The 15,748-nt window shown below is 40.6% G+C and overlaps 1 protein-coding gene across 3 annotated transcripts in view; it reads right to left on the reverse strand.

Moving 5' to 3' along the window:
• Nucleotides 1-15,748, reverse strand: part of patj (PATJ crumbs cell polarity complex component) — a 396,330-nt gene that overhangs the window by 75,936 nt on the left and 304,646 nt on the right. For all 3 annotated transcript variants that reach the window (XM_043699258.1, XM_043699257.1, XM_043699256.1), the window contains 2 exons: nt 10,828-10,920; nt 3,140-3,232 (listed from right to left, as the gene is read on the reverse strand). In XM_043699258.1, the coding sequence (XP_043555193.1) occupies nt 3,140-3,232; nt 10,828-10,920 (186 nt within the window). The remainder of the gene's footprint in view (nt 1-3,139; nt 3,233-10,827; nt 10,921-15,748) is intronic.

The raw sequence follows: 15,748 nt of genomic DNA on the forward strand, positions 1-15,748 counted from the left end.
CATTTATCTGAATTAAACTCCATCTGCCACTTCTCAGCCCATTGGCCCATCTGGTCCAGATCCTGTTGTAATCTGAGGTAACCCTCTTCGCTGTCCACTACATCTCCAATTTTGGTGTCATCTGAAAACTTACTAACTGTACCTCTTATGCACGCATCCAAATCATTTATGTAAATGACAAAAAGTAGAGGACCCAGCACCGATCCTTGTGGCACTCCACTGGTCACAGGCTTCCAGTCTGAAAAACAACCCTCCACCACCACCCTCTGTCTTCTACCTTTCAGACAGTTCTGTATCCAAATGGCTAGTTCTCCCTGTATTCTGTGGGATCTAACCTTGCTAATCAGTCTCCCGTGAGGAACCTTGTCGAATGTCTTAGTGAAGTCCATATAGATCACATCTACTGCTTTGCCCTCATCAATCCTCTTTGTTATTTCCTCAAAAAACTCAATCAAGTTTGTGAGACATGATTTCCCATCCACTTCACATCAACCGAACTCATTAGAAAAAGTAGGACTGATTTATTCAAGCGCAAATTAATTTTTAATAGTACTTTCTATTTTAATTAGTGATAGCCAACTGAAAATCTACTTGCAAAAGTGTATAGCCACTTTTCTCTAGATGTTAATTACTGAAAACTCTCAACTTTTTAAAAGGTTTTCTTTCTGTCCTTTGTTATCTTGTTCTTAATCCTATTTTTATTTCCTTCCCTTTAATTATCTTTCTGTATCTGATTTCTTATTCTGTACCTGTACCATAATATGATGGAATGAAGTGCTTATCTTACGATTCGGGTTTGAAGAAGCGGGGGTTGTACACATTAGAATTTAGAAGACTTAGAGTCAATCTTATTGAAACAAATAAGTCTCTGAGGAATAGACTGGGCACACATGAGGAATGGGCTTTCTGTTGAAGGGCAATGGAAGTAGGGCACAAAGTTTAGAAATGTAATGGAAAAATTGTGAGAAAGTTGAAAAAATATAATGTAAATGAAAAAAATAAGATTCTTGTGTTGAGAAAAAGTTTTTTGATTTATCCCTTAGGATTTAAATATGAGATCCCAATCTTATTAAAGAGCCATGACGACCGTCTTTCCATGAATTTGCACTGCATTATTATCTAACTCACCTCACTTCAACACATCTCTCAAATCTCCTCTCATTCTTTGAGAAACTAGACAGTGCCAATTCCTGACAGGAAAGTCACACTGCTGCTTTTCAGCACATTCAGACAACTCTATCTTCACCACATTTTCTCTGCATGTTTCATTGACACCGTACACTTTCAATCTTTGTCCACACAAATAGCATTGCCAAACCACCAGCTTTACCATATCATCATGCCTGCTTTTGAATCAACTCTCAAACCATTTCAGCCTTTCAGGACTCTGGGACACTTATGACTAGCATGCTTCAGCCAGATCGTTATGTATGCAAACACAACTCACAAACCTGTGTAGATGCATGTTTGCGGCCCTAAGCTTAATTTCTTGATTATTACTCACTTTGCAGTTACATGGAAGCTGCTAGCCTCTCTGCATTGCATTGCATTTTAGTGAATTGGTTCTCCAGAGGTGACTTACAAGCTGCCAGCATTTCTGGCTCAGAATACTTTTCAGCACAGTGGAAGAGACAGGTGACTTTTCACAGTTCGGAGTATGGAACATCAAAGGTTAAACATGTTGCTGTGTGGCACTGTATTCTGTGACTGTCAGGGGACACTACCATAGTTAGATACGGGGCTTGTCCAATTACAGGACAGGCTATTGCCCACAGCCAATCAGGTGCTCAGTACTACCAGACTCCATGATCCATGTTCTTACAGTCCGGGATTGGGTTCTAAGTCCAGTAGGTCTTATGCAATCAGTCTGTGAATCATTGATAAGTCAGCTGAGGTGCTGAGCAGAAGTAGGCCATTGAGTCTGCTCTGCCATTCAATAGATCATGGCTAATTTGATAATCCCCAACTTCCTATCTTTCCTCATAACCACTGCTTCTCTTACTGATTAAAAATCTGTTTACCTCAGCCTTGAACATACTCAATGGCCTAGCCTTGAAACCCTCTGTGGTAAAGAATTCCACAGCTTAATGGCGATGTCTTGCCAAGTCAGTCAGAGTATTGTGTTACTGGGTGGGGGGGGGGGTTGGGCATTAATAGTCAGGGAGCTTATCAGTCCTGGGCGGGGGGATTGGGCATTATTAGTCAGGGAGCTTATCAGAGGTCAGTCTGTAGAGTGCTGAGAAAAGTAGAAAGACAGCAATCAAGATTGAAGGGTGTGATCTTATAAAGCAGGATGAGAAGCTGTGAGGGTGAAGAGTCCCAATTACTATGGTCTCAACATGGGAAGGGTACGGCTTTCTTTCTTCAATGTTCTTTATGTCTATGAATCATTCTCCTACCTGAAATTCTACAATCTCTGCACCATCCTGCTATTTATCTGATATGTAGATCTAGTTCTTTGGCTATAACTCAGACAAAACATGCCATTCCTCTGACTTCTTCTATATACAACCCCCTTGCCTATCCCCTCACAATGGTTAGCCACGGCTTCAGCTACTTAGATTACATGAAATTTCCTCCATAAACTCTCTTTCTTTCTCTCTTTTTTAGGAATCTATTTAAACACATCTCTCCAACCAAACTCTCCATCAGTCATCACTTTAAACTATATTTTCTTGTTAAAGGTGATGCACAAATGCAGGTGGTTTTTGTGGACACATTGATTGAAGAATGGCAGCAACATGGAAAATAACACTATAGAATTTATATTAAATTTCCAAGGTTTTTGAACTAAACTTTAGAACTGATTGGACAGCATATCTCAGAAGTCATTTCCTTGATTGAATTCTGGTGTATGGTGTGAGACCACCTGTGGTAGTCTTACACGTGATGTAGCTGTGGCAAATTAGTTTTAGCTGTTGTGGAACTTATAAAAAAAATCCTTGTCAGTGTTGTTGCATTTTGTGAACATTGAAAGTGATTTTTAACAATGGTAAAAAAAACCTGTTCATACAATACAAAAGCAAATTACAGCAGATGCTGGAAATCTAAAATATTAGGATTCAATGCCACACCTCCAAACTGCCTGGATAATCAGCAAGTATTTGAAATGTGAAATTTCTGTAAACCAATTTCTTACCTTTATTGCTGCTCCATTGTCAGTAAGGCTTTTAATGATGACACCTTCACTTGTGTTATCTTCACTGATAGCTAGACCAAGTCCACTCTGATCCTATAAATTGGATTAAAAAATCAATATTTTGCAGTTGGAGTACTTTGAGTGTTCGTCACCTGGCAATGCAGTGAATCATCTTTAATTTGTCAAATGATACACTATAGATCTTCACAATAGCTCAGTTGATTTCCAGTGGAAATATGTCTTAAAATTCAAAAGGCCTATGTGAAATCTGTCATGACAGTGATGAAATTATGGACCACTGATTTCTTAATTTCATCAGTTGATTTTAACGCCTGGGAACTTCAAGGAATAAAATGAGTTTATTAAGACGGGAAAAACTGACATAAGATGGTCACAGCAATCAGCTAATTTTTTACATTAGCAAAGTTTTGTGAGATTAAGAAAATCATCTGACATATTGAAAACTAACCCACCCAGTCACATATGAAGAAACCCTCAACTTCTACTTTATTTTACAGGAAGAAGAATTGTCTACAATTATTAAGCTTGGGAATAAGAAACTCAGACATTGGACTAAACTATATTTCAAGGAGCAGTATTCAGGCAGAGAGGAAGAGATGGTTTCATGACTGGAACAAACTGGAGCAAGTCCTCTCTTTAAGCATCTCAAGAAGGAGAAGTGCCCAGTGACAGAGCTCATTAAAAAGAAGCATCAAAACACCAAGAACTGAAAGGACAACAAAATACTTCCTATTGCTGAAGTCACAAGACAAAACTTAAACAACAGTGGTGTCAAGTTAAAATCTCACAACTCAAAGGACATCCAAAGGACTTAAAACTATACATGCCTTTCATTTTCCTTTCATTAAATGCACTACCCTCTTTAACTTGGGAAATGTGTGTATGTATGCTTAACACACATCTTTCGTATTTTTCTCAAGATTCGCGATAATAAAACTGAGCTTTCTTTCATTCAAATCTTGTAATTGGTTCCTTACTGATACAATTGGCATTAACTACACTTTTTATTTGTAAGAGGTATCGCTTCATGCTGAAAAGGACACGGATCTTTGTCACAGTATCTCTCACCTTTCCTCACCTGGTCAAAATAAATTTGTGTTGTTAGCTGATCTCAGCAATGACAGCAATAGAAGTACTACAGTTGCTCTGTCAGTCCATGAACTCAATTGGTGCAGTGGGCAATTTAGGGATGCAGAATGAACTGGGTTTTAATTCTTGTCCACCATCCAGTCTACTGCCAAAGAGTATGCATGGACACAGCTCAGTTGGAAACAGGACTGAGATCAGCTTGCATGCCTTTCTTTGAAAACTGAACAATGCGCCAGCACTCTTGAGCTTGTATATGAAGAATGGCTAAAAGATGAAGTGCCTTCTAGCCATTTGTGAAAATGGAACTTTTTGAGAGGAAACTAGTGCTTTCTGGACATGGGAAGGAAAATATTATTACAGAGAAACATCGATTATCCGAATATCAATTATCCGAATTTCGGCTTATCCAAAGGAGATCTCAAGATCCTGATAGAAACAATACATGAAAGAGGTGTATCCAACACTGATCGCGTCTTTTGTTTACAATGATTAAAAATGAACTCAGCTGACCGAAATGCTGCCGAGAACAGTCCTGGGCATCGATGGGAGCCCAGCCACCGTCTCCAAATGACTAACCGCCCATTGTCTCTCTCCTTCTCCCCACACTTTCCCTGGAGTTCTACACAGGCATGTACCCTAACCCCCCCTTCCTCAGATAATCTCTCTAACATTTTGCTGTACAGGGCAAAAGTGGAACTTGTCAAAAAGTTGCAATGAAACGTGTGTGTGTGTGTGTGTGTGTGTGTGTGTGTGTGTATACTATTTTGAGACTCACCCCCCCAAAGACAGCAGCAGTCTTACTGTTGGTGTCCAGTCCAGCTGCCCCAGAGTGGGGGGGAGGATGGGTGAGCGGGGGTGGGGAAAGGCAGGTGGGGGTGGTGTGGTGTGGACTGGGATCAGAGGTGAGATTGGATGGCGGATGGGGTTGGGCGGGATCTCGTGCATGGTGTGCTGTTGCCTTGTCTCCTGAAAGAGGAGGGGACTTAGCACGTGCTCGCTTTGTCAATCCCACTGAATTGATGGTTGGGGGAGATTTGCTAAAGCAATGCTTCAGGTCCCTTACACACATGGGTGTGTTGCTCAGAAACAAACCCTGAGACAGAGAGAGGGAGCAAGGCAGGCAAACTGAGGAAAAAGGAAACTTCAGAAAACTCTGAGAGACACTGAATCCATTAACTGAATAATCAATTATCCAAACGAAAGAGTGGCCACCCACCTTGTTCAGATAATCAAGGTTCCTCTGTATTTCTAAACATGAAAAGCGTCCACTATTTATTAAAGTAAAAACCGATTTATTATTTATCAACTTTTGTCACACTGGTAAATGTATTACATGATTTTGTTAAAGACTGATTAAAAATAATGAAAAATGTAGATATGACACAGTGATGATTATTCTTACCTCATATTGTATTCCACATTAGTTAGATAAACGCTATATCAGTACTTGAGGCTTCAACTAAAATCAACTCAAACAATTAGAAACTGCAATTAGCAGATTTAACACAGGAGTGGCACTGAGAGGAAAGGGAAACAGTAGCAGCTGGCGTCCTTTTTGACAGATGACAAACAGCTACATATGGTTAGCAATGCCAGTCAGTTACTAGGCAATGAAACCTTCTTTTGGATCCACCAGCAAATTTATAAGTTGTGTTTTCTGATGTATCACTCACTTGTGTCCATATATTAAAATTTTATGATACATGGGCTTCTTAATTGTTTATTATGTATCTAAAATAAAAATATATTGTGGAAGACTACATGCATTTTTCTGAAAGGAAGATCTTTTTTGCAGTCACATTTGACATTATCTCCCCCTCTGAAGGTGTATGGAGCTAATGTTTTTCACCTTTGTTTGCTACTCTTTGTCTGCAAATGATATATTTCAACAACTAATACATGGATTTCAGTAAAATTTACCATACAGATGGTCCAATAAAGAACTGATTAGTTTTTTTTCAGAAAAGATGTAGATCTAGATCCTGGAACTTTTGACATTGAAGATAAGGTAAACTGACTTTTTCTTTTTGAAGGTTGGGAGTTGTTTATTTAAAATGCTGTTTGTGTTAGAAAATTGAAAGTTGTTTCAGTTGCTGTGATGGAATTGATTTCCACAGCTGTCAAGATGTAAGCAGAGTTTTCACAGCAGCTTGCTGATGTGGTTGGGAGTGAAGTCGCCTCAGAGAAATTTAAGTTCTGCATAAAAAGATGTTTTTCTCAGCTAGTAGCACATCTATGAGACAGTAGGTAGCTCAGGAAGATCTGCATAATTGTAATAACATTGAGTTAACAGAACATAATGGAGTTATGTTTTCTACCAAGTGCCCTCTTCACTCATTCACAACAAATGTTTACATAAATGTGTTCTGTTGCCAGCATTCTCTAGTTAGTTTTATTCCTTTTTGCCAGCTCTCAAATATGGATGGTCATTGCCAATTTATTTACTGTTCATGCAATCTGTTCTTTTTGCTGCTGGTTTCATGTGGCTCCACCTGGCACAGACATCAACAACCAATCACTCTGAACATCCCATTACTCAAGCCCACAAAGCAGCCCTTGGTTATATGAATGCTCCAGTACCTGCCTATAGATACATGTATGAATTTTGTTCCCTTTCCCAATTTTATTTCCCTGTTACCCCATATCTTTCTCTCGTACATGCTTTTAATAGATTCAGATACATTTTAGAATTTCAGAATTGAAGACAGGTTTTTAGCACGTTCAAACTTCTTTCTTTAAGTGTTGTCATCTGGTTAAATGTAATTCATGCACAAGTTTTAACTTGCACCACTAGTTTTCTCCCTGCATACAAATAGCTCTGCACCTGGAGCTAAGCATAATGATGACAAAAAGCAAACCCTGAAAACTGGATGCCAAGAGCAGTCTTTCATTTGTAAATGCAAGTGTAAATCCTGTTTCTAACTACATGAATATAAACTGCACCGAATGTCAGACACACTTCCTAATTACTTCTGTACTCTTAACAAATGAACTGAAATTCTGCAAACAGAAAACAAATTGCATTGGATTGACAATCTTTTCGCACAAAGTGGAATATTTGACACAGCTGACTTGATGAGAGCTCATAAGTTCCAGTTGAAAGCTGGTGTTTAATTCAGACTTCAAATCCAGAAACTCCCGAAGGATTTTGAAGAATGCACATCCTAAAAAACATTTCAACATCAAATTTTGAATTCTAACCATGCATTTCATGTTGTAAATGCTTCACCCTCATTCCAGGAGATTTAAAACAGAGATAAAGTGCAATTACTTCCAGCAAAGTGTCATGAATCACTATGGCAGATTGCTTGCTTAGAAATTCACAACCACAGAATGCATGGATATGGGATACTGAGCAAATCTGAGGAGGAGATAGACAGGTTTTAATTAGTAATAGTTTGAAAGGTTATGTTTATAGTTAACTCTTTCTGGTTTAGTGCACATGGATGAAGTATATCACAAATTGTGCAGTCTAACTCTGTTGTGCTCATTAAATTCTCCTTGAATTCCAAGACTTTGTGGTCATTCTTAACTTTGAGCCTTGGACACTTAAAAGCAATCAACTGGTTTGACTGGTTCCAGTTCTAATGACTGGAACTCTGGGAATTCAAATCTGAACTCTGCATTCACATTTCTTATTGAGGAGACATATTGTTGCTCGACTAATCATTCAAACACCAAGGTAATATTCTGGGGGCCTGGTTGATATCATACAATGACAGATAGTGAAGTTTGAATTTAATAAAATTTGGAATTAAAAATCTAATGGTGATCATGAACCACTGACTTTTTTCCCCAAATTCTGGTTCATTCATGACCTTTAGGGAAGTAAAACTGCTGTCTTTATCTCTCTGCCCTGTATATGACTCCAGATCCATATCAATCTGGTTGACTCTTAAATGCCCTCTGAAATGGGCCAGTCATTCAGTTTCAACAAACAACAAAACAGCTCAAAGGAATAAAACCGCACAGATTACCTGGCATGGATGGAGGTACTGAAAAAAAAAAGGCAAATTCAGCTCTATCAATACTGCAAATTCCTCCATACCAATATCTGGGAGCTAGTATCTAAATTGGGAGAATTGTCTCACAGAGTAGTCAAGCAAATGCCTAACATTGTCTGTAAGGTTTAATGCCACGAGTATGACTATGTCCCAGACAACATAATCACCATCACTGAGAATGCCCTGTCTCATTGACAAGACAGACCCTAAGGAGGTAGCGAAACAGTGATATACAATCAGGAGGAAATTGCCTCTGGGCATCCTCAACATTCACGCCGGCTCCCAGGAAGTCCCAGGTCAAACGTGGGCAGGGAAACCTGCCGATTACCAGTAAGCCCACCCCTTTCACTGGTGAATCAGTACTTCTGAATATTGAACACCACTTGGAGGAAGCACTGAAGGTAGAAAGGATACAGAAAATATTCTGGCTGGGGAATTTCAAGGTCCACTACATTTAGCAGCAATACTGGCTCAGCCGGTCGAGGAGGAGGTCTCCAGCATCACATATGCCAGTGTTCAGAATATTCAATTCATTCCATAGGATGTTGGGAAATGAATGAAGGCAACAGATAGTGCAAGGGATACGGGTGCTGACAAGATTTTGGCATTGATACTGAGCATTTGTATTCCAGAACTAACCGGCTCCTAGCTAAGCTGTGCCAATACAGCTACAAGAATGCCATCTATCTGACAATGCCGAAAATTGCCCAAGTATGTCCTGCACACAAAAAACTAACCTAGTCAATTTCTACCCCATCAGTCTACTCTTGATCATTAGTAAAGTGATGCAAGAGGTCATTAACATGCCTATCATTAACATTCCTAGCAACATCTAGAGGCTAGTACCTCAACTGGGAGAACTGGGAGAACATCTTGCTTAATTACAACCTGCTCATGAGCAATCACTTTAGATTTCACCAGCACCACCTATCTCCTGACCTCATTACAGCCTTGGTCCAAGTATGGACAAAAGAGCAGAGTTCCAGAAGTGAAGTCAGAGTGATTGTCCTTGATATCAAGACTGCATTTGACCTAGTGTGGCTTCAAGGAGCACTCGCAAAAGTGGAGTAAATGGGAAATCTGCTTTAGTTGGATTGAAACCTGGTTGGAAGAAAGATGGCTATGGATGTTGGAGGTCATTCATTTCAGTTCCAGGATATCTCTGCAGGAGTTCCTCAGAGTCATGTCCTAGACCCAACCATCTTCAGTTGCTTCATCAATGACTTTCCCACAATCATGAAATCACAAGTGCGGATGACTGCACAATTTCAGTACCATTGCTGACTCCTCAGATAATAAAACAATTCACGTCCAAATGTAGCAAGACTGAGAAAATATCCAGGTTTGCTATGTCAAGTGCCAAATTTGATCCACACAAGTCCTGATCAATGGCCATCTCTGACGAGTCAGAATAAAACCATCATTCAAGGACATGAAAAGACATTCAATCACTGAATATCCACTATCAACACCCCGGAAAATGCCTTGATCAGAAATTGAAATGGACAAGCCATATAAACACCGTGGCTTTAAGAGCAGGTCAGAAATTAGGAATTCTGCAGTAAGTAACTTACATCCTGACATCCCCAAGCTTGTCCACTACCTACAAGACTCAATTCAGAAGTGTAATGGAGTACTGCCCACTTGTTTGGATGAATGCAACTCTAATATCACTTGAGAAGCTTGACACCATCCAGTGCCAAGCAGCCTATCTACAGGTAATTTGTACAAAATTAAAAATCACACAACACCAGGTTACAGTTCAACAGGTTTATTTGGAAGCACTAGCTTTCAGAGCGCTGTTCCTTCATCAGGTGATTGTGGAGTATAAGATTGTAAAAAATCTTACAATTTTCTACTCCACAACCACCCGATGAAGGAGCAGCGCTCTGAAAGTTAGTGCTTCCAAATAAACCTGTTGGACTATAACCTGGTGTTGTGTGATTTTTAACTTTGTACACCCCAGTCCAACACCGGCACCTCCAGATCATATTTCATTTGTACCACATTCACAAATGTTCACTCCTTCCACCACCAATGCTCAGTGGCAGCAGTGAACACCTCACAAGATGCAGTGCAGGAATTCATCAAGGTTCCTTAAACATCTTCTAAAGTACACCACTTCCATCTAGAAGGACAAGGACAACAAGTTCCTTCAGTATTGCCAGGCCAAAATCTTGGAACTCCCTAAGAGCATCGTGGGGGTACTGTAGACTGCAATGATTAAGAAGGCAGGGCATCACAACTTTCCCAAAGGCAATTAGAGATAGGCAATAAATGTTGTCCACGTTCCACTATCAAATAAACAAAGGCATTGCAAATTTCTAGATATCATTTATCATAATTTCTGTCTCTACACTTTACAGACAGAGGTTACAGCAAGTGTTAAATGAGTGAGCTAAAACAAATTGCAGAACATAAAAACTCATCCAATTGTAATGAAATTGCAATTTCCTTAAGTTCATTCCTATATGTTTTGCATTTATACCAGCAAGTTTATTTGATACAAAAGACAAGAGCATTGATGAAAAATTGCAATTTAAAAATCACTGATTTGTACTTTATATTTCTTACCTTCGTTAATAATATATGCTGTACATTCTTGAAACTTGAAAAATCTGATAGAGGAGATGATTGTTCCAGAGAGGATCCTGTCGTATCTAGAATCTAAACACATTATGGATAATTGCAGCAATATTATTCAGAGAAAGACATTCTCAATGTTTATTTTGGAAAAGCAATTAAGCACAATTGCATATTTTGAGAGGATGATGAAGAGACAGTGTTTTTACTTGTTTAATCATTGTGTCATCAATGTGATGGATATGTATGTTGAGGAATGGGTTAGCTCAATTTGCCAAACAATTGGTTTGCAATGCAGAGTGATGGTTCAATTCCTGCACCAGCTGTGGTCACCGTGCAAGAGTGTTGTGACCCTCAGGTTAAACCACCACTAGGTGATCTCTCTACGATGAGAGGGCAGTACTGTGGTCTGGTAAAACTATGGAAACTTTATACCACCTTTCATTTCAGTCACCAAGTGTCAGCACCAATTACGGACAGGCCAAAGTTTGCTCCATTGTTGTCATTCCTCCAATTGTAGTTGAGGCTGCAACATTGCAGTATTAGTTCCTGAATGAGTACCATCCAAATCAGAAACACTTGGCTTTGTAAGCTGCACGTACACAAGGAATGGGTTTGGGATTACCAAACTCCATCGATATATTTTGGGATCCATGCAACTATCAGACAGATTTGTCCTACTTTCCATCAATCTGGATTTGAGTTAATACACTTGAAAGACAAGATGAATGAATACCCCACTGTATGAGATCGATCTGTAGCAGAGGCTCCTTTGAGTTAGAAGGTTGTGAGCTCAAGTCTCTATTCAGAACCTGAGATCAAAAGTCAAAACGTCTATCCATTGCACTACTGAAGGAATTCAAACACAGAGCTGTCTGCCCTCTCAGGTAAATTGATCCCATAATTCAAAGAACAGCTAATGGGTGTTCCCAGATCTTGGCCAATATTTATTCGTGATTCAAGTTCACAAAAACAAATTAACTAGTCATTATCAATTGCTGCTTGGGACTTTGCCTTCAGCATATTGGCTGTCACGTTTTCTACATTATAATCGTGACCACCCCTCAAAAAGAATTCATTGGCTCTAAATGGCTTTGACACTTCTGTGGTCATAAAAGATGGTAGATATGCAAGACATCTTTCCTTTGAGGACTTCTATATAATTTCACAAAAAAAAAAATTCAATGAAACTTCACCCCTTTTGGCCCTTATAATTCCTTGTTTACGTTCTTTCCTGCTTTCCTTATATAATTCAAGGGCTTCAGTTCACATCCTTCGAGACATTACATATGCTTTGTTTTTCCTTTTGACCAAGGTTGTAACATCCCTGGTCATCCAAGGTTCATGTAACTTGCCACACTTGCCTTTCATTCTCAGGAATATGCCACTCCTGAACTCGCATCAACTGCCGTTTGACATACTCCCACATGTGCAATGTGGATTTACCCTCAAACAGCTGCCTCGAATCAACATTTTCCTGTTCTTGCCTCATACTATTGTAATCCTCCTTCCCACAATTTAGCACCTTCACCCGAGGACTACTGTTATCCTTTTCCTCGATGTAGGAAGCTGGGCACATTTTCAGTGCAAGAAAACCTGGAAGCCTGAGTTTCGGAGTTGGAGTGCAGTCTGGGGACACTGTGGAATATTTGCGAGGTGGAGAATATTGTGGATAGCACATACATGGAGGTGGAAACTCAGACTCCATGGGCAGAGCAGGAGGGCTGAGCAGGTATTGCAGGAATCTCCCATGGATATTCTCATGCAAAACAGATGCACCGTTTTGGATACTGGGCCTTGGATGGGGCAGAATTTGTAAGGACCATTCAGAAGGGTTTCTTGACACAGAATGGAACAGTCCAACCAGGGAAGGGGTTATAGTCGACTTGGTTTTGGGAAATGAGCCCGGGAAGGTGAGTGAAGTTTCAGTGGGAGAGCATCTTGGGACTAGTGACCAAAATACTGTGAGTTTTAAGAAAGTCATGGACAGTCCTTGAGTGAAGGTGTTAAATTTGGTGAAGGTGAGCTATAACAATATTAGACAAGAACTACAGAACGTTGATTGGAGGTGGCTGTTTGAAGATAAATCCACATTGGACATGTAGGAGTATTGCAAACGGCAGTTGATAAGAGTTCAGAAGTGGCATGTTCCTACGAGAATGTAGGATAGGTATGGCAAGTTATCTGAACCTTCAATGACCAATGATGTTATGACTTTGGTCAAAAAGAAAAAAGAAGCACAGATAAAGGTCTACGAGAATGTGAACTGCTGAAGCCCTTGTAGCATATAAGGAAAGTAGAAAAGAAATTAAGCAAGGAATTAGAGGGGCTAAAAGGGATCATGAAAAGTAATTAACAAACTGAATTAATGAGAATCCCAAGGCTTTTTATACACATATAAAAAACAAGAGGGTAGTGAGGGAAAGAGTTGGCCCTCTCAAGGGCAAAGGTGGGTATCCATATGTGAAACCAGAATTTTGTGTTGGTATTCACCAAAGAGAAGGACATAGTGGAGGATGCTCTCAGGGAAGGGAGTGTTGAATTTCTAAGTCAAGTTTCAAGTAAAAAGGGAGATGTGTTGTATATCTTAAAAAGTATTAAGGTATTTAAGTCCCCGGGTCCTAAGGAGATCGATCCCTGAGTATAGAGGGAGGCAAGAGAACAAATTGCTGGAGCATTGACAGACATCTTTGTATCGTCTTTCGCCACAGGTGAGGTATCAGAAGACTGTAGAATAGCCAATGTTGTCCCATTGTTTACGAACGTTAGCAGGGATAAACCAGGAAGTTACAAGCTTGTAGATCTCATATCGGTGGTAAGAAAATTATTGGAAAAGATTCTCAGGGACAAGATGTGTATGCATTTGGAGCAAGTGGATTTATTAGCGACAGACAGCATGATTTTGTGCAGGGGAGGTCATGCCTCACTAAATTGATCAGGTTTTTGAGAAGGTGACGAAGATGAGGGAAAAGTGATTAATGTTGTCTATATGGACCTCAGTAAAGCCTTTGACAAGTTGAAACTTTATTGCTGGAACAGCACAGCAGGTCAGGCAGCATCCAGGGAACAGGAGATTCGACGTTTCGGGCACAGGCCCTTCTTCAGGAATGGAAAAGAAGAAGGGCCTGTGCCTGAAACGTCGAATCTCCTGTTCCCTGGATGCTGCCTGACCTGCTGTGCTGTTCCAGCAATAAAGTTTCAACTTTGATCTCCAGCATCTGCAGACCTCACTTTCTCCTCAAAGCCTTTGACAAGGTCCATCATGGCAGACCGGTACAAAAGGTGAAGTTACAAAATGCCAGGGTGAACTGGCAAATTGGATACACAACAGGCTTAGTCATAGGAGACAGAGGGTAGCGGTAGAAGGATGCTTTTCAGAATGGAGGGTTGTGACTAGTGGTGTTGCACAGGGATCTGTGCTGGGACTTCTGCTCTTTGTGGTCTACATAAATGATTTGGAGGAAAGTGTGGCTGAACTAAGTTTGGATGATACAAAGGTTGGTGGAGTTGCAGATAGTGGGGAGAATTGTCAGAGGATACAGCAAGACACGATCAGTTGGAGACATGGGCAGAAAAATGGCAAATGGAGTTTAATTTGGACAAATTTGACGTGATGCATTTTGGAAGGTCCAGTACAGGTGGAAAGTATACAGTGAATGGAAGAATCCTGTGGAGTATTGGTATGCAATTGGATCTTGGTGTGCAGGTCTACGGATCACTGAAGGTGGCAGCGCAGGTAGATAAGACCGTAAAAAATGCTTATGCTTGCCTTCATTGGAAGGGGCATTAAGTAGAAGGATAGACAAGTTATGCTGCAGCTTTATAGTTCTTTAGTTAGGCCATACTTGGAATATTGTGTACAATTCTGGTCACCACACTACCAGAAAGATGTGGATGCTTGGAGTGGTTTAACAGATGTTGCATGGTATGGGAAATTTTAGCTTAGAAGAAAGGTTGGATACACTGGATTTGTTTTCACTAGAATGCAGGAAGTTAATGGGTGACCTAAAAGAAGTTTATAAGATTGTGAATGGCATGGATAGAGTGGAAAGTATGAGACTTTTTCCCAGGGTTGAGGGGTTACAGGTTCAAGGAGCAGGGGAGCAATTTAAAAGAGAAGTGTGAGGCAAGTTTTTCCACAAAAAGGATGGTGAGTGCCTGGAACATGCTGCCTGATGCAGACACAACAGCAGCATTCAAGAAGCACCTGGAAAAATACATGAACAGGAGGGAATAGAGGGACAAGATCCTATTAGTGAAGACAGTTTTAGTACAGACAGGCGAAGAATGTTGGCGCAAGCTTGGAGGGCTGAAGGACCTGTTCCTGTGCTGTATTGTTCTTTGTTGTTTGAATCACAACCATTCATTATATTTAGTTACAAGAATTTTTATACCATAACTAAACCATAAATACTGACTGATATCTGATGGATGCATCAGAACAATTTTAGTAGTATTAATTTTAACGCCGCCTTCGCCTCCGTGCCTACTTCTTTAACCAAGACTCTCGCCCACCCTCTGACGACCCCTTCTCCCGCCTCCAACACACCCCATCCACCTGGACACCCCGTGCTGGCCTCCTACCTGCCCTCGACCTCTTCATAGCCAACTGCCGCCGCGATATTAACCGCCACCTGAACTCCCCCACCCCTCTCACCCACTCCAACCTCTCACCCTCGGAACGCGCAGCCCTCCACTCACTCCGTTGCAACCCCAACCTCACTATCAAACCAGCAGACAAGGGAGGCACGGTAGTAGTTTGGCGCACCGACCTCTACACCGCTGAGGCCAAACACGAGCTCGCAGATACCTCCTCCTACTGCCCCCTCGACCATGACCCCAGCCCCCACCACCAAACCATCATCTCCCAGACCGTCCATAACCTCATCACCTCGGGGGATCTCCCATCCAC

Source organism: Chiloscyllium plagiosum, chromosome 11, assembly GCF_004010195.1.
Source record: "Chiloscyllium plagiosum isolate BGI_BamShark_2017 chromosome 11, ASM401019v2, whole genome shotgun sequence".
Taxonomy (NCBI): Eukaryota; Metazoa; Chordata; class Chondrichthyes; order Orectolobiformes; family Hemiscylliidae; genus Chiloscyllium; species Chiloscyllium plagiosum.